General features: G+C 37.0%; 1 protein-coding gene across 1 annotated transcript in view; it reads right to left on the bottom strand.

The window, feature by feature from the left end:
• Positions 1–338: 338 nt before the first annotated feature.
• Positions 339–23,889, bottom strand: part of LOC128368332 (polycystic kidney disease protein 1-like 2) — a 41,608-nt gene continuing 18,057 nt past the window's right edge. The window contains 28 exon segments of the mRNA XM_053329122.1: positions 339–545; positions 4,886–5,017; positions 5,240–5,341; positions 5,908–6,118; positions 6,278–6,438; positions 8,874–9,001; positions 9,190–9,323; positions 9,547–9,877; positions 10,867–11,052; positions 11,390–11,524; positions 11,602–11,698; positions 11,853–12,090; positions 12,746–12,944; positions 14,009–14,213; positions 14,478–14,719; positions 15,006–15,205; positions 16,005–16,151; positions 16,448–16,626; positions 18,717–18,818; positions 18,974–19,248; positions 19,251–19,478; positions 19,640–19,754; positions 20,114–20,227; positions 21,852–21,983; positions 22,121–22,241; positions 22,356–22,480; positions 22,796–22,942; positions 23,232–23,369. Of these exon segments, the coding sequence (XP_053185097.1) occupies positions 339–545; positions 4,886–5,017; positions 5,240–5,341; positions 5,908–6,118; positions 6,278–6,438; positions 8,874–9,001; positions 9,190–9,323; positions 9,547–9,877; positions 10,867–11,052; positions 11,390–11,524; positions 11,602–11,698; positions 11,853–12,090; positions 12,746–12,944; positions 14,009–14,213; positions 14,478–14,719; positions 15,006–15,205; positions 16,005–16,151; positions 16,448–16,626; positions 18,717–18,818; positions 18,974–19,248; positions 19,251–19,478; positions 19,640–19,754; positions 20,114–20,227; positions 21,852–21,983; positions 22,121–22,241; positions 22,356–22,480; positions 22,796–22,942; positions 23,232–23,369 (4,731 nt within the window).

Raw genomic sequence — 23,889 nt, 5'->3', positions numbered from 1 at the left:
GGAGCCACACCTTTGTCAAAAAATGTGGTGTATATTTATACGGTACACTATAATGTGACACTTCCTCTCTGTGCAGCTGAGTGGAATGGCAAATAAAAGAAAAACAACTGCAGTGAATAAAATATCCTCTGTATCACTACTCACACCTGCAATTGGCAGTCTAATTCTGTATGTGATAATTATCTATCACACCATATTCAAAAACAGTACAGCATGCCCTGACCTTAAAAGAAAGAATGCAGAACAGCTACAAATGATCATGTGGCTATAAGTATATAAGTATACAAAACACCCAAATATGAAACAAATATGCATCAGACTGCAGTATATTCCTACACCTAGGGATTTTCCAAGTTGTCAGATATCTGAATATTGTTTACTTCAACTGAGGTACTCCTAGGAACGTTTTTGCTGTTATTAAAAGTCAAACCACTACCGCTGTTCATGTCAGGCCCCAGGGTGTCTTTTGTAACTTGATATCTGATCCCAAAAAGACTGCAGATTTTCTTCAACATTATGTCGACAATCTCCTCCTCCTCTGATGGCTGAGGGAGAGAGAGGAGAGAGAGAAGGGAAAATCATTGTTAGTGTGAGAGGAATTATTATTAAAGAGATTCATTTAATGAGTGATTTTGACCCATGATCTCTATTTAAATGTATTTGTTTGCTTTTGGGCTGTGTGAAATACAGACATCTAAAAATTGAAGTGCAATTCACTTCTTGTATGTTACTGCATGAGGAACACCTAAACCCCATAGAGAATAAACATAAATGATTGTGTTTTGTCTATTACAGTGATATTGTGCAGGTGTACAATGACCTTTTTAAAGACATATTTTTGGCTGGACCGCAGGGACCAGCCCCATAATTGTGAGTCACTGACTCCCTGACTGCATGATGAGGTCACACCATTGTTCAGTTGAAGGCCACCAGCAGCCAAGTATCCCAGAATGCATTTCGCACCAACCGGCAGCGATAATGGAGATTATGAGTCAGGCTAAAAGCTGTCATAATTTTGGCTGTATACACTGATTTGGAAATGTACTTTAAGAAACGTGTGGAGGAGCTGCTGGCTGAGTGAGACCGGCTGCTTGTCTCAGCCACGAGCATCCTGACTCCTGAGATGATCTGCCAGTCAACGCCCGTCATTATCACGGGGAGAACATCAGATGAACTGATCTATGCAGCTCTTTGGTGATTTCCCGCTGGTGCTAATGCCTCTGTAACATTTTAATATGTGAAATAACTCCTTTTGGAAGATAAATGTTTGTTTCACAGATAAAACCTAACAACTGAATGTAATGAAGCGTCATGTTTTTACTGGACAGAACAGGGCAGCCTCTGGGGCTATATATGTCAAGATATCACCACATTTCAATATCAGTCTATATTAAAACTATTTTATTAACCTTCATAACAGTTTGGATTTTTATCATTGCTACATTATAGATTGATTGAACCTAATTTACTGCACCTCACTGTCAATCAGTTGTTTTTCTTGTTTTGTTTTTGAGAAAAGTAGTTAGTGGAGCTTTGAGTTGAGATTATTTGGTCACAGCACGGTTTGATAGGTGAGTTGAATCTGAGCTGCTGCCGTCAGCAAGTAAGCTGCTGTTCCAATTGCACAATGACTGTATTGCTATTCTAGGTTTTGAGGCTGTAAAAAATCCTGGCATCTCTTTGTGAATTTTTTAGAATTGAGGACGAAGTTAATTTAATCCATGAAGGCGTCACCACTCTGTTGTCACCCAAGCTCCTGTGCCACTGGCTTTAATACAGTGTTTGGTATACTGCTGATGTGTTGCTGAATGTGGTATATGAGAAAGTACAAGCCTGTGCTTGTACTGTGAGTGGTCAAAATGATCTTCAACAAAACACTGTATAATACTAAAAAGTGATATATTAGCCCATAATCAAAAATGAGTGAAAAGTGTTCAATGTTAATTATATAATATTATTATGAAATATGAAAAAAATTTACATTTGTTGAGTTATCTCTTTATTTCAAAATGCCGCTTTTCAATATTTCTTTTCCCATATTGACGTTTTTTTAATAATGTCTCTTTTTGTGACAGTGGAGCTAAACGCTGGCTAAAGTAAAAGTAAAGTCCAAAAGCCACCACTCCCTATATAATAATATAAAATATAATACATAATACAACACAAGATCTTGCAAAAACAGAAATAAGATAATAAAAATCACCACTACATACTCCAAAATCATATGCCTCCCCACACCCAATCTCTCCACACTTGTTGATACTGCCATCAAATGCAAAGCACAGTCCCTGTCACCCTCTTCATTCATGTTTCATTCCCCTTCTGGCATCAGATACAGACAAATAACATACAGGAAGACCCGCTTTGGTAAAAATTTCATTCCATCCGCCATCACTATTCTAAATAAAACATCCAGTAGGTGTCTAGAAGGTCTGTTTTGTTTTTTGTATCCTGTTGAATCTCTACAAGTTTTATTTTTTCTTGTTGATGATGTTTGTTGACCTTTTGAATGAGTACGGATTTATGACAACACATTTCCCCCTGGGGACAATAAAGAATAAATGTCATTTTTACATCTATAAATACAGTGCAATGGATTATGGGATTGTTAGCAGAAATAATTATGAAACTACTCATTTCTTTGTGGAATTTTGAGGGCACTATGTAGTGGATTTATATAAATTATGATATAAATCCAACAAATGGTGGAAGGTAACTATAGTGGACTAATATAGCAAATATGTAGATTTTGGACTTAGCTTCTATCTTTTTGTTAAAACTGAATGAACCAAGTTAGCTTCTGCTGTTAACACTGTTGCTTCACTCTGATGATGTGTAATAATGTGAGCTCAACCACTTTGTTGGCAAGGAAGGTATCATTATGAGTTGTATAGTTACAGTAAGCTAAATAAAAAGCCAAGCTTAGTGACTCCTCACTGTCTTTATTTGCAGCAGCAGCAGCTATTTGATTGATTCCAAATTTCTTTGGCATTGCTCCTCCAGCTAACAATATCTAGCTGATTCTATTTCAGTAGCAGTTGTCAAGTCTGCTGAGAGGCAATACATGCTGAGCAGTGAGGAGACTGTGACATGTGACAACTTAATTACCATGAAAAATGAAATAAAATGAAAAATTAAATAAAAGTGTCATTGTGAAATAGAACTACTGAGAAAAAAGCACATCATTTCTAATGAGGTGCTAGCTCACAGGCAAAGAAAAATAAAGGAGAGCTCCTGCTCATATCTCTGATGCATTTATTTGATTTTGTTTCTCTGTACTGTGAAGCATCTCTCTGATTTGACTGATGGATGCTGCTTCACGGTTAACTTGCTCATAACCTCTTCCTTAGGAATAGGTTGTATAGGATTAAAATCAACAGTATAGGGCTACAAATGGAGCTTTTGTAACAGCTGCAATGTGTTGCAATAAAAGGAATGACATGAGAGGCCAAATTCATTGGCAAGGTTTCTGCTTACATGTGACAACTGAGAGGGTTTCATTAGTATCATTTTCTACACTTCCTTGTGAGAACAGCTATGGATTGACTTGGCATGCCTACCACGCTAGCTATGATGCTGTCTGGATGCCTGGAGATTGTATTTACAAATGCAACCTCACACAATTACCATTTCACCAGCGAGAGAAAAGATGATCTGATGGTGGGCCAAGTCCAAACTAAACAACAGCTGCCATGGAATACAATAAGAGGTGAGAAACTAATATATTGGATGAATAAATTCTGCGAAGTAGAGGCTTACAGTGTCAACACTCAGCTGCTTTTTCTGTTCACAATGCCATGATTAAGCTACATACTACATGTTAAAATGCACATGAAATCAAGGGGTCAGATCAATCTCTATGTGAAACTGAAGCTTTTCTGGGTGCTGAAGAAACAAGTAAAGAACAAAGATCTTCTAAGGAAACATAATTTCAGCCTTGTATCTTGCACACCAGAAGCAAACATTAAGACAATGTGGCTCATCATCTGCTAAATGCTCCACTATGTTTACAAGCTGGTTACAGTGGATTTTCTGATGAAAACAGCTCCCCATATGTCCGTATACACACAGGGCCTGATTTCCTAAGATCTCAAATAAAGAGTACTAAATTGCGTGTGCAGTCCAATAGATTGCACGTTTGGTTAGCGTGCGATTTGCGGGTTATCAACTAAGAATAACTGCACAAATGACAACAGGTGCAGAAGGGTGGAGACGGTTATTTAAATGAGGGTTTTGTGGTCTTAATGGAGAGTTTGGACAAGCAGAAAGCCTAGCATATTTGCATTTTCTCCTCCCTGTATTTTGCACACTAGGATAAAAACGCCTCATATTGCATATTCATTATGACAAATGTACGAAATGGACATTGCATATTATTTTGCACAGTTGAAAGACACAAGCCTCAGTGCGCTCCATTAATTTATCAGCTTGCACATTTTTTGAAAGTGATATCAAGTTTACACATGTTTTTACACACGCAAACCTTTAGTAAATCAGGCCCATAGAGTTGATGAGATAAGATGTGCTGTAATATGTTTTAATATAATATTGACCTACTGAACTAACTAACTTTGGTACAGTACCAAATGGTCAGTATCAAATGGTAACAATTATGTGTAACACTGTCCATGGTCACAATAAACAAATTACTACTACTACTACTACTACTACTACTTATACCCTGTCAACTAACACAAACCGAGTGTGCATGTCACTGTCAGTTTCAGTCTGTGATGAAGATGTGATCATTAAATTCATGTTATATCAAATTAATTGGATTATTTTGTGTCTATGATTTAAACAACACATAAGGTATAGGCTACAGCATAGTTAATACTTTTTGGTTTAAACTTTAAACACATTAGTCGTAAGTGATAAATATTACCTTGTGTTGTATTTGCTCTTGACTGAATGCCTCAAGAATCCCTGAGATGAAGAAATTGATCACCACAAAGGACATGAACACAATACAGGAACCAATAAGTAATGCTCCAAGTAGAGAGTTGTAGACCAAAACCTGGTAAACAATAAATCAGTGAGATATGATTAACATGAAATCAAACTATCCACATAAAAGGAATTATTATGATCCATACACATGGCTACTTGTTGGAGATGCTGCAGTATGTATTTATTATTACTCCAGACCATCACATATTTAAGTATTATATAAGTATTTTAATATAGTACTATTTATTTCAAAATATTCAATCTGTGAGTAGTGTTTGTTCTCACATACCTCTTCATAGTTAAACATGCCTATCTGGAGGCTGATGATTCTCAAAAGAGCATCCAATAAGGTTTTATAAGAGTACATCTTCCAGCCATAAAGGACGTTGCACTAGAAAGAGTAAGATGATTATATCAGCAGAGGAACCATTGAAATCATTTCTCATAGATAATTTGAAGATAATGGACTGAGGGACTGAAGGTCATTAGTATTTCATAAGCCTTATTGATTGCCATTCTAAGGAGGAGAATATGTACAGAAATAGATCTAATAAGAATATAAAAAATAATTGATATGTTAATTAAAATAACCACCCACTCCACCAGCAATGCCCTTGTGCTAATTTCACAATATATCCCAGTACACACACATACTACAGTTCTGACAATTTTACTCTTAATGTCTGTATCCCTGATGATACTTTGTCCTAATAGTAGTGGGGGTTGGGGACTTAATTATTTTACTCTCCCTAAATTTGATAGTTTTTAATTTAATAGTTTTATTATAGACCTCACTCTATTTAAAAATGGCCTAGGGGATACATATTCTCAAAAAAGAAATAACTAAATCATAAGTCCCAATGAGTGGAAAAAAGCAGAAATGTAATATTCGTATCCTTTTTTAGAAAGCTGAACTTTGGAAAGGTGAGGAACTTGGTATAGAGGGAAGATACTCACCACAATGGCATATGCGATAAGCATGATCACAATAATCACAACAAAACCCGATATGTCACTCCAGGCTCGCTGCAGTGCGGCTGTGATCATATTCATCTTGGGGTTCAATCTTAGCAGGTGCCATAGTTTGATTGTGGCGAGCAAAACCAGGAAGGCAATCAGATGTTGAAGCAATGCGTCAGTGGTGGCTGTCTCATAAAAACTGGCAAATCTACATACACAATAAATAAATACTGTCATGATTTTAGAAGTCTTTCAAAGCAACTCAGTAATAATATAAATTCCATATTGCACATCAGTGTTGGCTTGACACTTGCCCTTCTAACCAAAGATTAAGCATAAAGTGGAATGTAGTTTAAGTTAGTCTCACTGCTCTTTGTTATTGTGGTAGTAGTCCATATCACGATTCGAAAGCAGAGCCCTCTTGATGAAGATGGCCACGGCGCTCCAGCTCAGTAGGATGATGGTAAGCTCAAGAAGATTCCACTTGCTTTTGAAGTATGCACATCGCTGCTGCTTCATTAATTTGCCCTGCCAGGAAGAGAACAGAGAAATAATTGTAGTTTTGTTCCAGTAATCTTATAAGAAAAAATAAATAATGGTATACAGTCATGGTAGCAAATCTGTGCATCTGTATTTAGCGGCTTCACACGAAATGCTAAAAAGCATGTATGACTTCTCATTTTGTCCTCCCATCTGTAGTAAATATTACAAGAGAAAATGAGGAAATAATTTGAACAATGACTTGTAATGGCTTTGAAAAGGCATAGATATCAGATTTTATCCACCAACAACATATTCTTTTGTTTAATTTTTCAGACTTGCTGATTTATTAAATACCAGTAGCCATCACAGAGCAGCAGGAACGATACCAGTGTCTCAAAATATAGACAAGCGCCTGTGCACATTTTATGCATGTGGAAAGGCATCCATAACAGCATTAATATGATATTTTAGATATTTTGTCTTGAGCTCAAAGCTATAGGGATAGTCCAGACTTCATTTGCGCTATAAAATCAAATAATTTTTTGTTTCTTGTCCGTCAAAGTTATTACATTGCCTTTGATATAATACTTGCAATAATGTATATACTGTATACACTGAACTAAAAAGCAATCATAACTAAAAAACAGGCTAATCATAATGCATGGTCTGTCATTTCAGTGTGTCTTTGAGGGATTTCACTCAAAATCACAAATGCCAGCTTCATGGTGGTGCTAGGATTAACTCAGGGGACCAATTAATACTAATTAATTCAGTAGAAGTTGAGATATTTCACTGAGCTACTGGTGGCACTTGAGGAAATATGAGAGGATTGACAAAGTCATTAAGATTCATCCGTTGGGCACAGAGAACACATTGGGGAAATATTACAAATCATGTTCAAAAAAAAATTGGGTGATGTGCATCTGTTGCCTATTGTCACTCTAATTAGCTAATTAACTGTAACGACTATAGACAAGTCTTCCAATGTTTCTAAGTATTAACCTCTGTGATCCTGACAGCCTCCCTGGATCACTAGTCCTGCTCAATCAGTTCCTCAGTCTGTGGCAGTGCTTATACTACAATACTGCATATAATCCCTTTATTGAGCACCTGTTACTTTGGCATAAACACTCACCACTGAACTCCCTGCCAGAGTTTCTTTAATCTCTTTCTGTTAACAGTTTGCTTCGTATTTTGTGCCAATACATAAGGCTTCAGGATTAATATTAACTGTATATGTATAGTACCTTTCATACAAGAAATGCAGCTTAAATACCTAAAGATATAACCACCTCAGACTCTTGTTTTCTATTTACATTCAGTTCCTCATTCTCTGCCAGTGTCATATTAAATGCATATTAATAATGTTCTTATAAAAGTTTTCATAAGTTCATTTGCAGAATTTAATTATATTTTATTAAACATTACATCAGAGGTCTTAAGCTCTGCTGGTCTCTCATCATATGTTGTATTTACAGTATGAAACTTTATTTGTGGAATACAAATTAAATAGCTCTAAAATGACAAACACAGTACCTACTAATCCTTTAAAACTAACTTGATATTTCTCAAGTAAGTTTGGGCTATGGATTTAATTAAAATATATTGAAGATTGTGACTTTGTGGAAATCATTATACTGTATATGTAAACCAATTTGACTTTGATTTGTGCTTTTACTTTACTTTATAATTCAGTTTAGTCTTAGTCAAATGGATGGTTTCAAATGCGTAACCTTTACTGTAAAGTGATTTTATATATCTTATTTCTGAGTTATTCTTTGATCTCAGTATTGTTTGATATCCACAGTTCTTGGACAACTTCAAAGGGTTCAACCAAAGTTGTAAAAAGTATATCTGTATTGCATTTTTTCAAGAATAGCATTAAAAAAACATAGTCTTATTTCTGTGCACAATTATATTTCTGTATCATTGTAGCATGTACAATGAGACCTCAGGTTTTGGAGAAAGTGGGGGGGGGGGGGGGGGGGGATCATAATTGAAGTATGACTCAATGCTGTAACAAAACACTGATCTGTTGAAGAAAAAAAAGCAAGTGATTATGACCTGACTAAGAGCTGCTGTGGAAGACATCCCCACAGCAACATGAACATCATCATTAACACATTATACTATTAATGTCTTCAGAAATATTGTTAGTCATGTAACACCATACTGAAAGAGACATAGAGTACAATAAAAGCACGTTATATAATGTTCTGGGTAATAAATTAGTGGTGGAAAATCACAGGAAACATGAACTGTAGAGATGAACAGGTTTTGACAGCTATTCTGAGCGAGGTGTAAATTACTTATTGGAGGTTTGATGCATCAACCACATGTATATTTGAGCACAGTAGTTTCATCAGATATTAAACCTCAAGTCATTCTTTCTAATATTAATAATACTGTTGTTAGATTGATTCTTGCCAGTCGCACTATTGCACACAGCAGGGGTGTTTTCTGGGAATGTTAGTGCTTACCTGCAGGAACATGTAATAGATGATGAACAGTAAATATATGATCTCAGCAGCCATAACGAAGATGTGAAGACCACCAGTTGAGTGGTAAAGACGAATAGTGTGCAGCTCACTGTGAAACTGAAATGCTCCTATGAAATCAATAGAAATGGTTTTATTTAAACACATGTAGGTCAGCATGCTTTTATTCATACTGGCTATTGAAGAAAAAGTGAATAGACTATACTGCACTCACAGGCTATGAGTACAATTTTAAAAAAGGCTATCTGACAGTATGGTTTAAGATGAAAGAGAGATCAGAGAGAAGTTCCATCCTCACCTACAGCTGTGGTCTCGAACAAGAGTGTGACAATGCAGAAGAGGTTCACGTTAGCATTATAAACGGTGAACTCGACAAAGATCGCTCTTGTGTGTGTATCCAGCCATTTGTTAGTGAATAGATGCTCAAGGGTGCTGTGGAAGAAGTGCACAGGTACTTCTTTACTGTAGGTCTCTCTACTTTAAAGTGTTAGTCTTGTGATCACATAGCATCCTTTCAAATAGCACATTTCTTTAACATCTTTATATTATGATTACTTAACATTCTTAGCACCCAGAGCCTAATGTAAGCTTGCAGTCTGGTAGCAAACAATGCAAAAAAGGTTTTCATGCATTCCTGTTTGCTAATGATACACACCTGCTGGCATTTTGTGAATTTGGGCCAAGCTCTGCAACAAAGCCCCCTCCTCTGTAGAGCACTGTATGGCCCCAGACAGGGTAAGCTCTGAGATGAGCCTCTGTCTGGTACTCCCAGGGACCAAATGTGCTCATAGAGATATTATCTCTCACAGAGTGATTCCAGCCTGGGTTATAGGAGCCTGTGTCCTCCACTTCCCAAGAATATGAAGCAAAACAGTCTGGCACAAACTGTAGCATGGAGCCTGCAGTCTCACAAGAGTTCTTCCGTACTCTCACTTGACGAAGACGGGCATTGCCAACTAGTTTGGAGTTTCCATCTGTAATAAATCCTGAAATAGAGATTTTAAAGATTGTTTTTATTCTCAGTTACTGCTGGTTGAAAGTAATTATAGGTGTTACATAATTAAACACTTTGGTCTGTTACTTGGGTGTCAGCCCAGAATCGTTTTAGGGGTGTTTCACACACATTCACAACTATCACAATTTTGCCAGCTTTGCCTTTAATTTAATAATGTGGATGGCTGCCACATTTTTAAAATTATTTAAATCATTAAAATTAAGTCCAGCCATGATGCTCTTTAATAAGAAATGTGAATATTTAAGTATTCTGCTTGCCAGTAAGACTTGAGTCCACTTTTCTGGCCATCGCCCAAGGTCTTAAAACATTGTCAGATTTTTGACACAATGATGCAAAAAAGTAAAAATAAAATGCAAGTTTCTTGTGGTGGCGCAAATCCACTTCTGTGTTCTGCTTCACTTTGCTTCATTGAGCAGAACACTTTTATGCTAAAACATGAGAAAAAGGAAATGAAGCGTCTCATTATATTTCCTGCATAATGAGCTTCTGGCGTTGTATTACAATGACAGCAAAGCAAAAGAAAATCTGTGTCTTGGAAGTATGTTGCTGTATGTTGCTGACCAAATATGCATATTCACTGTTAATTAAACCCCAAGTACAGCTGACAACTATGTCCTACATCTATAAAGATAAAAGCTTAAGACAACTCCAAAACTCTTCTTCCATTTTCTCTGACACATTGAGAGTTCAAGAGCTGCCTGCCCTATCTGAAAGATAGTATTATATATACTATTATATATAGTACTAAAGCATGTCAATTTTCTTGCTATGGTGAATGAATATATAGAAAATGAAAAAGACAACTGTCTGTGTAGTATGAGGATTTACAATGGAGAAGGCTGAAACTGGAACAAGATAAAAAATGGGTTGCACTTACCTTGACAATGCTTGATGGATAAATGACTTTTCCCTTTTGTGTAACCCAACATCTTTTGATCACTTACTGATGAGTGATATTACCTGGATAAACTCCGAAGAGGTTATTGAGCAGAGATGTGTTGGCCCAAGTGAACACCTCTCCAAGACTCATGCTGTCTGTGATGTCTCCACTGAAGCTTTTTCGAATGTGTTTGTTCAAGAAAAAAGCATTTGGGTCTCTCTGGCCGTACGCCACCAGCAGCAACATCCACAAGAACCCCATGTAGGCTGCAACACACACCAATGAAACAAAATGACAGTTGTCCAAATGTAAGATGTAAGAACAGGGCTGAGGATCAAATTCACAAATCCAGCGAGTTGAGAAAATCTGGATTTCCTGTTGCTGTCAATTAAGCGCTATGGTTGAGGTTAAAACTTGATATATAGTGTTGTTTCCGGTGAGTTTCCATAGCAACCGATAGACTTTCAGTGAACCTGGTTTCTGAAATATAATCTTCACTTTTCAACAAATGTCCTTGAATTGTTATAGGTTGGCATGTCAATCTTATGTTGGAACCTCCAGTAAAGATTTGAAAAAAAAAAAACCAACAGTATTTCAACTTACTCAAAATCTCTCTGAGGAGGGCAAAGGCTTTCTGCTCCTTTATCTTGTTCATCCTCATCTTCTCAATGTCTGCAGGAGGAGGTGGTTCATAAAGGCTGCTGTCCCGTCTGACAGTTTGTGTGCCCTTACAGTCATCTGTGGGTGCAGAGTTGTGAGAAAACCTGAACAACTGAACAACTTCAAATTTGAGACAAAGAACTTCAAATTTTTACCTGAATTTCTGTCATTTCCTTTTATTGGCACATTTTCCAAATCCTCCTCTTCAACTTTCTTGATTACAAGAGCAAAGAACACTGCGAGACATAGTACCTGTGGTAAGAGTCATTTACATGTGTGAAAATAGAATTACTATTATCTAAAAGTTCAAAATATGAGAAAACTATGAGATCAAGTTGTGTTGAATAGTACTGGTGAGATATTAGGCTTTTCATGAAGAGGAGAAACATCATGTACTTTTTCTCACCTTCAATGGCTGAATAACAAGGATACTCTGAAAAACGGACACAATCATCGATATCAACCAGTTTATAGAGCGTTCCTTTCCAAACTTCAGCCCATAAAGCATTATGAAATATGCTGCTACAAAACTGGTTCCGATTACTAGCAGCCAGCCGACAAAAATAAACCACCAAGGTAACCCTCCATGACAGCACATCTTTTTCTTCTGATTACCATCACCGTCGGTGTCTGCAATGCTCAACCTGCAAGTGAAAAGAATGAAAAAGTACCATTTGCTCAAATACAGCTTACACCTTATGAAGTAAAATACTATATTTTTTACTTGTGCTTTCAAAAACACTTTAAACTTTTTGAAAAAATAAGACCAGTTGTTTCCTTCTGCTGATGGCTTTTGTGCTTAACTCAAGTTAAAACGAGGCTTAAAGGTTTTAGCTGATTACAGTTTGTTTTCTTAACATTACTTCCGGCTGTCCAAAACCACAATTCAATCAGCAGTTGGATTCCATTAATTTTAGCACCAATTTGCAGAGAAGAATTTGAAGATCCTTGGTACCACGATTGTGGGCAGGGCAGACTATTTTATTCTCAATTTGTGAATGCAATGCCTAGCAGCAACTTTCTCATCTTGGAAGTCAGAGTGTCCTTGTAATCACAACCAAAAACATTATCCTGTGATGACCAAGAACTAATAGAGTAAGAAAGAAAAGGTAAAGAGAAAGATAAAAAAAGAAAAAAGAACAAAAACATGATGATTAATGACCTCTAGCATACTCTGTAAAGTTAGAAGATACACAATGCATAGATAATAAGCTAACACATGCATAACCCTTAAAATGTATGAATTTGTACTGTTTCTGGGTTGGTTCATCTATGGTCATGCAGCTTGATGTAAAGTGCTGATCTTCCAGGACGCTCTTCATGCCCTGGACTTGCTGCAGAGCCTGATTGTAGCTGTTTGAGGTAGGGTATCTGGAGGGTCCCAGCAGACTCAGCTCCTTGTCAATGTGACACAGCTGCTGGTACAGATACTGGGTTTTGTTGCTCATCTTCTGTATTCCATCCACTGTTGTCTTAGCATGCTCAGTATCACTGATTTCTGCAAATATACAGAATGTCCTAAAAATGTAAATATGCTGCATGTACAAGTCGTTGTAACAGACTGAGGGGCAAATGAATGAGAGGATTATGCACAACCAATTATGTGTGTGAACCTGCACAAATAAGACAAAAGAAGCTGTGTAATTCACAACGCACCCGCTAAGGGTTAAATGCATCCCTAACCTCGCTGCCAAGCAAATAGCCTTCCCATGTTCTTTTTCTATTTGCATGTATTTAAATCTCTGTGACATTTTAAATTCCTTGCCTGAAGTTTTGAGGAATGCGTCTGCACCTCGTTTGTCAGGACTTGTAGTTTGCAGTCTGAAAATGTAATGTTCTCTTTATCTTTGAAATTCTTCTGCCTACTGTGTTCTTGGCGCAAACACAATATTTATACTTTGCCACATGGATAACTGCAACCATATGCAAAACAAGAGCAAAGTTGCAAGTGGTTCGCAATTCATGGTGCCATCAGCAGCTAAAATCCATTCTTTGTGAATTTACCCCAAAATATGATGCTTTGGGAGCTGAAGCCATTTCCCTGTTTCACCAGCTTATGTTCAGTTTTATTTTTATTTTCTTTCTGTCTTTGTGAAAAGCTGAAACATCCACATTTTAAGCTAAATTGATACATAAACTGTACTGGGAAGCAAAAATCTGTGCAGCTTCTAATCATTTCAACATCCAACAACTACAGCTCCTATGAGGCTTTGACAGTGCTACTGTGGCTGTTGATGACAATAACAAATTACATGTTCTTAAATTTTAACAATATAAAAAACATGATCAGGTGTGCTATGCAAAATATTTTTGAATAGCAAAGAACCCTCTATAGATAAATTACAGTGAACCAAATGGAACAAGTATCTCAGAAAATGGACGGAAACCCTTAGTATCAGGTGTTGGCTTTTTAAAAGGGCATATGAAGGAAATATGAGAGACAGGGAGACAGCTTCAGCTCTTCATCACACTCATCTCACCTCTTATTATAACAGTGCTGGACCTAATGAGGACAGAATTGCATAAAATGTCACTGTATCCATTATCCACAGAAGACCATACCTGGGAGCTGAGGCTGTACAAAGCTGTGGAGGTTTTGTGTTTTGGACTGGGTGTTCTCACTGATCTTGTTCTGCCTGATGAAGTCCTCCACCACAGAAAGGACAGCATTGATATCAGCTTGTTGTCCAGGTCCAAATTCAGAGTTGTTGCATGGTATGTTGCTTTTCACAGTCTTGGAGAGTGAATTGGCTATTTCTGTGATATCCTGAGAGGGAAGATTTTTAAATAAACAGTGTCAATCAAAAGCATGGGAAAGTGTGTCCAAACTTTTGACTGGCACTGTTTGTTTTTAAATATTTGAATCCACATCTAATATGCAGTAAATGAAATACAACCTATATGTCCATCACTATCATGCATATGTAAAAAGAGTCATAGTCCACACAATGTTTATTTTATCACTTGGATGCTGCTTATTTAGCAGAAAATAGCTACCTACAGTAGCAGATGAAAAACATGAATCACCAACCTTGATGACACTATCTATAGTGACACTGGTGTTCATGTTGCTGGTGGCAATCTGTGAGGGATGAGACTGTGAGGTATTCTCCTGCTCAAGTTCATCTGGTTCTTCTCGTTTGCGCTTGCAACAAGATGTTTCCCGAGGACGAGTGTATCTGAATATGCTAACAATGAGAATATTTACTGGAAACATCATGAGAGAACTCTGTACTCCAATCATGAACTGTTGCCAGGTAAACTCAAAGTGACCTGAGAACAGAGAGAGAGGAAGAGAGAACAAAATTTAAAGAAAGGAATCTCTGCACACCTGAGTAGTAGCAGGTGTCAAAATCAAAAAATGACGAAAGCTCATTCGCACACTGTCTCGCTCTCTACCGTTTGGTTTAAGTAAGTATTAAGTTGCAACGCTTCGGTCTATCCGACTTTCATCAGGTGCATCACGAGCAGCATCATAACATTTCCATATATATACACACGTAATCTCACAGGTCTTTTTTCATGGAGTAAATTGTACTGTAATGAAAATGTGCTGTACCCAGGTCCATGGTCTGCTCTGAAGGGTCTGTCGGGATGCCATAGAACATGATGCTGGTCAACATTGTACAGAGCAGCAGGGAGAAACAGCAGGACACTCTCTGGACACAAGTAAAGGTGCTGCTAGCTGGTCGACTTATTACAGAGTACCAGAGGTGTCTGTCACTGAAATCCCTTGTTGTCTTCAAGAAGAATAAATTACTGGAAAATAAAAGCAACATGTACATGGTAATATAAAAAGAATTATAAACCCTCTTCTCCAAGCTTTAACCTTTTATTTTATTTTTTGCAAAAAGAAAGAGCCATAAATCCTCAGTAAATTACAACTTCAGTGTGTATGCTTAATATTTATAGAGGCTAAACCAGGATTAGATTAGTGACAGATTTTTTTCACATTTTATTTCAATTCAGTTTAATTCAACTCAAATAAATGTCCCCCTTCACACAAAAATCTGTTTTTCTTGTTACTTCACATAGATGTTTGGCCTTCAATGTGTAGAATTTGCTACTAGAAGTTTCCTTTCATCTGTTAAAGGTTTCTCTGTGCTCTCCTTCTAGATGTGTACCTATGAGCATAATAAGTGACATCAAAACTATTGCTTGGAGGCAAACAGTGGTGCAGTATGCAACTTACATAAGTGTGATATGGAAACTATCACACTTACTATATTGAAAATTTGAAATCTACAAAAGCACAAACACTGAGAAATGACATTTCAGTCGAGCAGGAGAGATCTTCTGCCGAGCAGTTAAACTTTAGAAGTGAATATTTGCATATTTATAGATTCAGGACTTTTCAAAAACTGAGTCTGCAGTAAACTTGCCATTATTCAAATTGAAATGCCCACCATTGAATTTTCATTCACATTTGATCTGAGTCTTTGGTATTCAAATTCAAATGAAAAATCCTTTTCTTGGCTTACACATTCAGCCTTTAGACTTTAACCACATGTTTGTGTGTATAATTTTGTTTCCCAAAACCTCAACGCTTTTGCCTTACCTGAAGCTTTTCAATTCCATATCTGTCGAAACAGGAACAACTTTATCAAGGGAGCAGTCCCCAATATCTATGGCCAACCAGGAGTTGCACAGAAAATGCCATTTCTGCTCAGTCTGTACATCCTGCACCATGACATTGCCTACATACCTGGAAAAACATGTAAAGATTCTTTAACTTTTAAATTACAAAAGAGCTTTATTTACACATGACTATGTCTGAAGTATATTGCAACTTAGTTGACAGAATAGAACTTCAATCTTGATCTATTTCACTAAACAGACCAAAAAGAGAGCAAATTACTTTTCTACTCTGCAGGAGAACTAAAATAACATCTAAATTATAATTAACGATCTAACTGGCTGGATTGAAAAGAAGAACCAGTACTCATCTGTTAGATCAGATATATTGATTTATTTCAAAGTTGCTCCGTTGCATTTGCCTACCAGGCAGGATGCTTCCCTGAGTTGTTGTGCCACAGCCTGATGCCCTGCAGGTCTCCCAGGGAGAACGGTGTAGTTAGTAGGAATATATCAACTGCACCTCTCTCAAATACACATTTCTTTGGATCTGTCATGTGGTGTGGCTCACTGTTTCCTTCTGCACCAAGCAGTGTTATTGTCACCTAGAACAGTTAAGAACTCCACAAGTTAAAACTGAAAAGTCAGAACGTTAAATAAAAGCAATGTAACCTACATGTAATCCGTGTAAACGGGGGGTTATTAGACAATACTGACAGTAATCATTTGACTAATGAACAAGTAATACATGTTGTGACACCCACCTTTGGCTATTGAGTGCAGTTAAATACAAAATGCTACAATGGACCAAATACAAATGAGTATCTCATTATCTCATGTATACCTAAGTAAATATAGTAAATGGAAGATGATGAAACCGCATCATACAACATTTAATCCATTAGAGTCAAGTTATTCTCGAAGACAGAAATACAAACACTCAGCAAACATTGAATTAGATGCTGTTAAGACATTCCTCAAAAGATTCACGCGGTAAATCAAAATGAACAAACCTGAGTAAACAAGAGTAGTAACACTTAAAGAAGCAGGGAGAGCGTTCTATCATTTCAGTTTTGTTTGGCTTCTGTTTGTTTTGTTTGGCTTTTGGGGAGAGTGATGGATAATCTTTTTTTATTGCATCTTTATATTTCATTTCAGCTTTCCCTTGGCAGTATTAGAAGAAATCAAATAGCTACATGAAAAGAGATGGTGTCATTTACATCACAAGTTACAAAGGTGTGTTTTGCCAGATGCAGAGCTCAGCCATACTGTTTCTGTATCAGGGATTTTTCAAAATGAAGTAGTAATTAGGAGTTGCTCATATTGAGAAACAAATGGATCTTATTAGTGATTACCAACTGCACATTATTAATAGTCAGGAGAGCATCTTTTTTTTTGCCTATCCAGTGAAATGAAACATGCTGACTATTGCTGTTTGTAATAAATATGATCTGCATAAGTGTTCCCTTCAGTCCACAAACTGATCCGTATGCACACACTTTATCATCTGTTGTGTCTCAGTTAGCCAGACTGTTACCACCACACTGAGAGACTCACAAAAAACAAACCAGCTGTGCATAAAATGAGAGCTTGACAGTGACACAAACAGCTGTCCCCTCATGTCAATGAGCATTAACTTTAAATGAAGATTAAGTTATCTTTTACATTTTCCAGTGCTTGTCTGGATTATCAACAGGAAAGCCCTACATATAAAGCAGGCCTGGATTGGCTAGTTATTTGTACACATTGGAAGAGTCTCATATCTGATGATATTATGGCTGTCAGTTGGACTAAGATACACTGATGCAAAACATGCATAATGTCACTGGGATTTTTTTTCACATCAATATTAATATACACTCATTAACTTGTAATTGGTTTATAAGATCTTGATCAAACGTCTGATCAAATTCATATTTATTTTTATTTCCCAGTTTAAAACCCCCAATAGTATAAAAGCTGATGCCTCTGCCTATTTTGCTGCAATGCTAACAACTGTTTGTGTCATCTTACACTTAAAAGTCCACTCAGCTGTGCATAAAAGTACTTACCAGTACAATAGAGTGATAGTGCATGCTGCACACAGCTCTTTTTTGCACATCAGCAAGCACTAGACTTTAAATAATGTGTGTTTTGTTATTCAGCAGTTACATGTGCTCTCTTTGACACAGCTGTCTGGACACCATGAAATTGGTTTGACGACAGTCGTATCCGGCATGCGATATAAGGGGGGGGGGGTATCAGGAGTGATTTTATCCCCCTTGTTAGTAAATTGACTAAAATGCTTTCCCCATGTTAACAACGTCACCCCGCCTGTCATCCCCTAGTAGCAGATCAGTTATCCTTTATCTGACTGAGGTTTGTGCAAATTAGAATCTATGGCTCTGACCATAGCTCTGACATATATGTAGCCTAACTGTGCTGTGTAATAATAAATTCATGGTGCTGTCCATGGTGCTGAAATAGCAGATGGATTTGTATGTTATTGTTCTTTTTTTCTCAGTCCCACACTTCTATCAGTTTCATCTTGGATCTATAATTTTCTCTAAACTATATAGTATAAATACTCAATTTTACACCATAAAAAATCTGTATCTATGAAGTAGAACTGAGAGCAAACTGATGAGTAGCTGTCTGTCTTCCAGTGAAAGATCTTTCAGTGTGCATCTCCATATTAGTTAACTGGCAGATTTACCTGAGAGGAAGTAGAGGCTCCTCTCCGATGACCAGTGCTAACACTCAACAGGTAGCGGTACTCAGCCATGGGGTTGTTGTCCTCTAGCACGCTTACCTTCACCTGCCCAAGAGCCAACACATACCAAATATTACATAAACTTTCAATGGAGGCAGATATTGCAAGGACAGAAGATCTTTTAAGATGGTTTGCTGGGAACTGACAATAAGTTAGGCAATATTACTTGATTTATGAATAGTGCTGGAGATATACAATACCTTGGCCACATCTTGAATGTCCTTTCGTCGTGCCCACACAACCACTAAAAGATAGGCTACAAAGATCGCCCCCATGAAGCACACAACCACAGGATTTTCAGTAAAGGTCCCAAACAGCTCAACAGTGCGTGATGGGTCGACAAGGTTAGGAGTGACAAAGAAAGAGCTTCCAAAGAAGGTTAAGTGGTTGCAGAGGCATTGGGTGACTGAATGTGTAGACCCAATGCCAACCTTGGAGGACAAGAACACTTTCTGTCATCAAAGTTTAGGCAACAAATTATGCATGACATAAAGATAAAATTACTTCTACTTACCCTGCACCCATTATCACTCCAGTCCAAAAGTGACTCATTCCAAAATTTACATGCAGTAACAATGGAGGTAATTGATAAATTGGCATTGACGAATTTTACTCCTGGGCCCACTATGGGCCTCACTACAAGGTAATGCACTCCAATGTTTCCCTTTAACTTCTGAGGGTCTAGTAGCCAAGTGTATCTCTCCTCTGTATTTCACACACACACACACACACACACACACACACACACACACACACACACACACACACACACACACACACACAGGTAATGAATCAAAAATCTAATTTAAAAAAGGATTAGAGTTAAAAACATTCTTTCTCCACCACTGGGCAAAGTGATTCATTACCTTGTGTAGTTCCCTGATGAGGCATCTCTGTCATTGCTACATAATTTGTCTCAGTGGGGTAGTTCATATGACCAAGAAAGAGTTTGAAGGGTAAAGGATCCTCTGACGGCACCATCTTTAAAAATGGTTGCAGAAAAAGGTATGAGTGCAGAGGAAATAGACTGACATAATTTCAAATCTGTAGAATATATTATAATTTCATTTTATGTGTTTCCTATCTATATCTATAGAGTTGATCTTATAGTAATCACAGTTACAGTGATCAACATTTTCTGGATCAAAACACTTGGGACAGAATAATTCCTTTACAACTGATGTTACAATGATTTGCTTATAGTAATCAAGTAGTCAAGATATTGGACTAAACAGTGTCATAGTGTCCAGGTAATTGCTATGAAATCATTTTTGAAAGAACTCATTATACATCTATGTTTTTTATGTGACACACAGTGCAGATAAAACACGTTACTAGACCTTTAACACCAATGTAGTGTCATCCGAAGGAATATCAATGTTTGTTGTGCTGTAGTTCCTCAAGTCCATTACAGAAGTGTTGACCTGCTCTCCAACAGGCCTTGGCAACAAAATCTGTGGGCCAAGCAATATGTGAGAAAACAGATCAAAATACACATTCACATTTTGCTTACAACCGCAAAACAGTTCTAAGGATTTAAAGAAACTGTTCTCTCAAGAAGAAAAATTACAGAATCGGTCTTTTCAGGCAGTGCCGAAAATCGACAATTCAAACGTCAAAGCTCTCTAATGGCTTTAGTAATTATAATGGGAGCAAACAAAGAAAAGAGGTGACGTTAATATAGATTTTCACAATTAAACAATGTTTTTCTTTCCAACCACGACCATGATTGCCCCATTACCTAGTAGTTATTATTTTAACACAAACCATGTTTCCCTCATTTTAACAGAGTGCTTAATTCAACCCAAACCACAATCTTTCTCGAAACCTAAATAAGGTCGTTTTAATGCCTAAACCTTGATTATGACCACTGTCAAATAACATGATAAAACATATTTATATATTTTATAACAATGATTTGGTCTGGTTTTGGAAGGCACAGACAAATGACGTTGTCTTGTTGATAACTTACAATGGGAGCGTCTGAAAACACTTGTATGTTTTGCTCCAAAGTGCATAGACCAACAATAATTTGGGGGACTAGTTGGGAGGGGAGAGCACTGAGTTTATTGTAATGGAGTAGAGAGACCCAGTTTCCTTGTCCTTGTGAACCAATATTATAATTCAGCTCTTATTTTTATTCTTGTTATTCTTTTACTCTTGTTATTCTGTTTGTCATTGCAGCCAGGCACAAGAGTTTTTTTAGCCTTAAAAGAGCACATTGTACGGTACATAATTGTTGTCATGGTAACAAGGACAAATTAAAAGAAAACTATAATAAAAAATGAAATCACAACCACAGAGCCAATCAGATGCAGAGTAGGATCTGATTGAGACAGAGACAAAATGTACCAAGTTTGATGACTGTAGCATTAAGCTTAGTTACACAGCTCAATAGAAAAGGCAAAAGTGTCCACGTGTTCTATTGGTGCAGGTACAACAAGAAGGAGTAGCATGCCAAACTGGAAGAATAAAGATAAGAAAACGGAATAATATATTATTCTGTTTTCTTATTCTTTATTCTTCTTTATATAAATATTCAGGATTACAAGAGTTGTGCTTTGCGGCTTCGGTGCCAGCACACCTAATTATAACCACTTCAATATGCATCACAGATGCTCTCAGTGTGACTTTCTTGTGCGTAATTAACAATGTGGCTTCACTTCAATTAGAGAAGTCAGGTTGAAAATCTACCAACTTCAATGCTGCATTTGTTACTTCAGCATAAATGCAACCAAATGCAAAAAATACATTGTTAAATAATCTGCTTTGAATATTTGAATGCCTTTTTTCCACAAAATGTCAAACTTTGCATATTATATCATTCTGCAGTGAAGGTCAAACAATAAGAACAATAAGGAACACATGTTTTGAGGAGAGAAAGTCTTTAATCAGAAGTGTCTTATTTATTTTTACTTTAACAAGTCCTCCAAGGTGCCTCAATTCTTCATATTGAAATAGATGTCTGTTATTTTAAGCTTATAAATTAGCCCTCCCTGGTTGAACTGATGCCTTTCAAAACATTTTAACCTTAGAATCCAGGATTGCACAACTCTCAGATATTGTTACCGCACTGACCTCTATATCCTTTTTCAAGTTCTCCACAAGTATAGTAGAGCCATCTTTTGTCGTGAGGGATAAATGACCTACTAAGCCGCTGATGTTCCCTCTCTCATTCCAGGAAAATGGATTTTTATCCGAACTCAGCATCTGTGAAAGTTTTTAAAGAGGAAAGTAAATTTAAACCACATTAACAAATCTGACAGTTGAGCTCTAACATGCACATCATCTTCTTTACAACACTGGAACCTGAACTTAAAACAAAGCACACACTCTCACTAACTTACTCGTATATCCACTGGATCCTTAGAAGGAAATGTGTTTGAAGGTAGGATTGGGAGGGAAAATTCGGAGCAGGAACAGTTGGGAATATTTATGGGCTCAATGTGCAATGTTGCCGGTGTTGCTCTGGAAGAAAAGATGTAAAGAGACTAAAGATTTAAAGGACAACCTTTCTTCATCAAGTCAAAAAAGTAAGTACTGTATATCTATATCACAACTTGTAGTTTGGGGGATTCTTACCTTTTAACAAACATACTAAGATGACCTTGCTGGATAGTAGTTGGTGGCTCATTTGGCTTTTTAAATCTTAACAGTACAGTCTGTACATTTGTCAGAGCAACTAGAAGGGCATCAGAGATCTTTTTCTGCAAATGATAACAGAAGACATTTATGAAAAGGTATCGGTTGCTTTTTCTTTTTTCTTTCCGCCATTCAGAGGAGATGAAAATTCCAGGGAAGATGGCCATGATGAATAACTGGTCTTGTTCCTGGTCACTAAACTCATTATTCATTCATATTCAACATTTTAGCCCAAGTGGTTAGTAACATGTAAGCATTCATTGTGTGCTGAGTTGAAGAAATTCAAAAACAGCAAGGCGCTCAGAAATAAACACATTAGATATAAATCATTATAGAGAAAACATATCGATCAGCATGCACATTAGAGTTAAACAACTCACATTGGAAGAATAGTCCATGATATTGCTCACTCCTTCTACAACAGTGCTGCCTGCATTGTGCATTTCTTTCTTGTTTTCTTCACTTTCTTTCACACCCATGTGGAGAAGAGACGAGCTGAGATTTTCAATCAATAATGAAGCCTCTTCCTGGAGTCGAGAATTAACATCACTCACACAATCAAATACTGTTAGGGAGTGCTACAGCATGTTATCAAGAACATTATAACATCCTCTTATTTCTAACATAATGCTTCAAATACTCAAAAATTATGAATCTGAGCAAAGGCAGTCCTGTTCTCCCAGTGGCTATTCATTTTTATAAAGCAGTGAACCAAAGTGAAAGCAGCAAATAATGATTTCACAGTGATATCACAGATTTATTCCGACCTCTTAAAAATTATGTTTCTAAATTGGTGTGGGATTCACTGTACAGTACCTGAGCAGAGACACTGAGTTCTGCACCTTTCTGGGTGATAGAAGCAAGACCTTTTGCTGTGACCAGAACTTCTCCTGGAGTTTCATTGGGAACTTCTTTAACCGCACCAACCATTACGTCCAGCATCTGCTCACGAAGCTTCAAGAGACAAACGTATTTACAATCAGGATCTATTTATTGTTATTTAGTTTAGTACAACAACTAGAAGCTTAAGTACCCCTCATTAACTATGTCACCCCTACATCTTTACATATCCTGTTCTTAACATTTTGCATTTCTTTTCAGGTTTCTATTCTTTTAATCTTATATTATTTTGAATTGTAATGCTTTATGCTGTTTCTCTTTATTTCATATTTTAATGCATTGTGTAAGGCACTGTTCCAGTAACTGCACACAGAACTTGAGCAGTCCCATCGTCAAAGTAAAGCTGCAGTGTTCACACCACCTCCAGTAAGTTATTCCTGGATATAGGCTTACAAGTAGCTAGCAATTCAGCTTAAGATGTAAAGAGGAAACATTTGGAATTATTCCACCTCCAGCCTGTGGCAACCCAATAAATTCAAGACCACTGAAATTACAGACACTCTTCAACTCCTGGTAAAAAAGCAGATCAGCTGACCCCCAAAAATGTCAAAGTAATGGATCATTTCTGAGATGA

The sequence above is a fragment of the Scomber japonicus genome, chromosome 11 (assembly GCF_027409825.1).
Source record: "Scomber japonicus isolate fScoJap1 chromosome 11, fScoJap1.pri, whole genome shotgun sequence".
Taxonomy (NCBI): domain Eukaryota; kingdom Metazoa; phylum Chordata; class Actinopteri; order Scombriformes; family Scombridae; genus Scomber; species Scomber japonicus.
The sequence above is the reverse complement of the archived record's forward strand: the minus strand, read 5'-3'. Positions and strand labels throughout refer to the sequence as shown.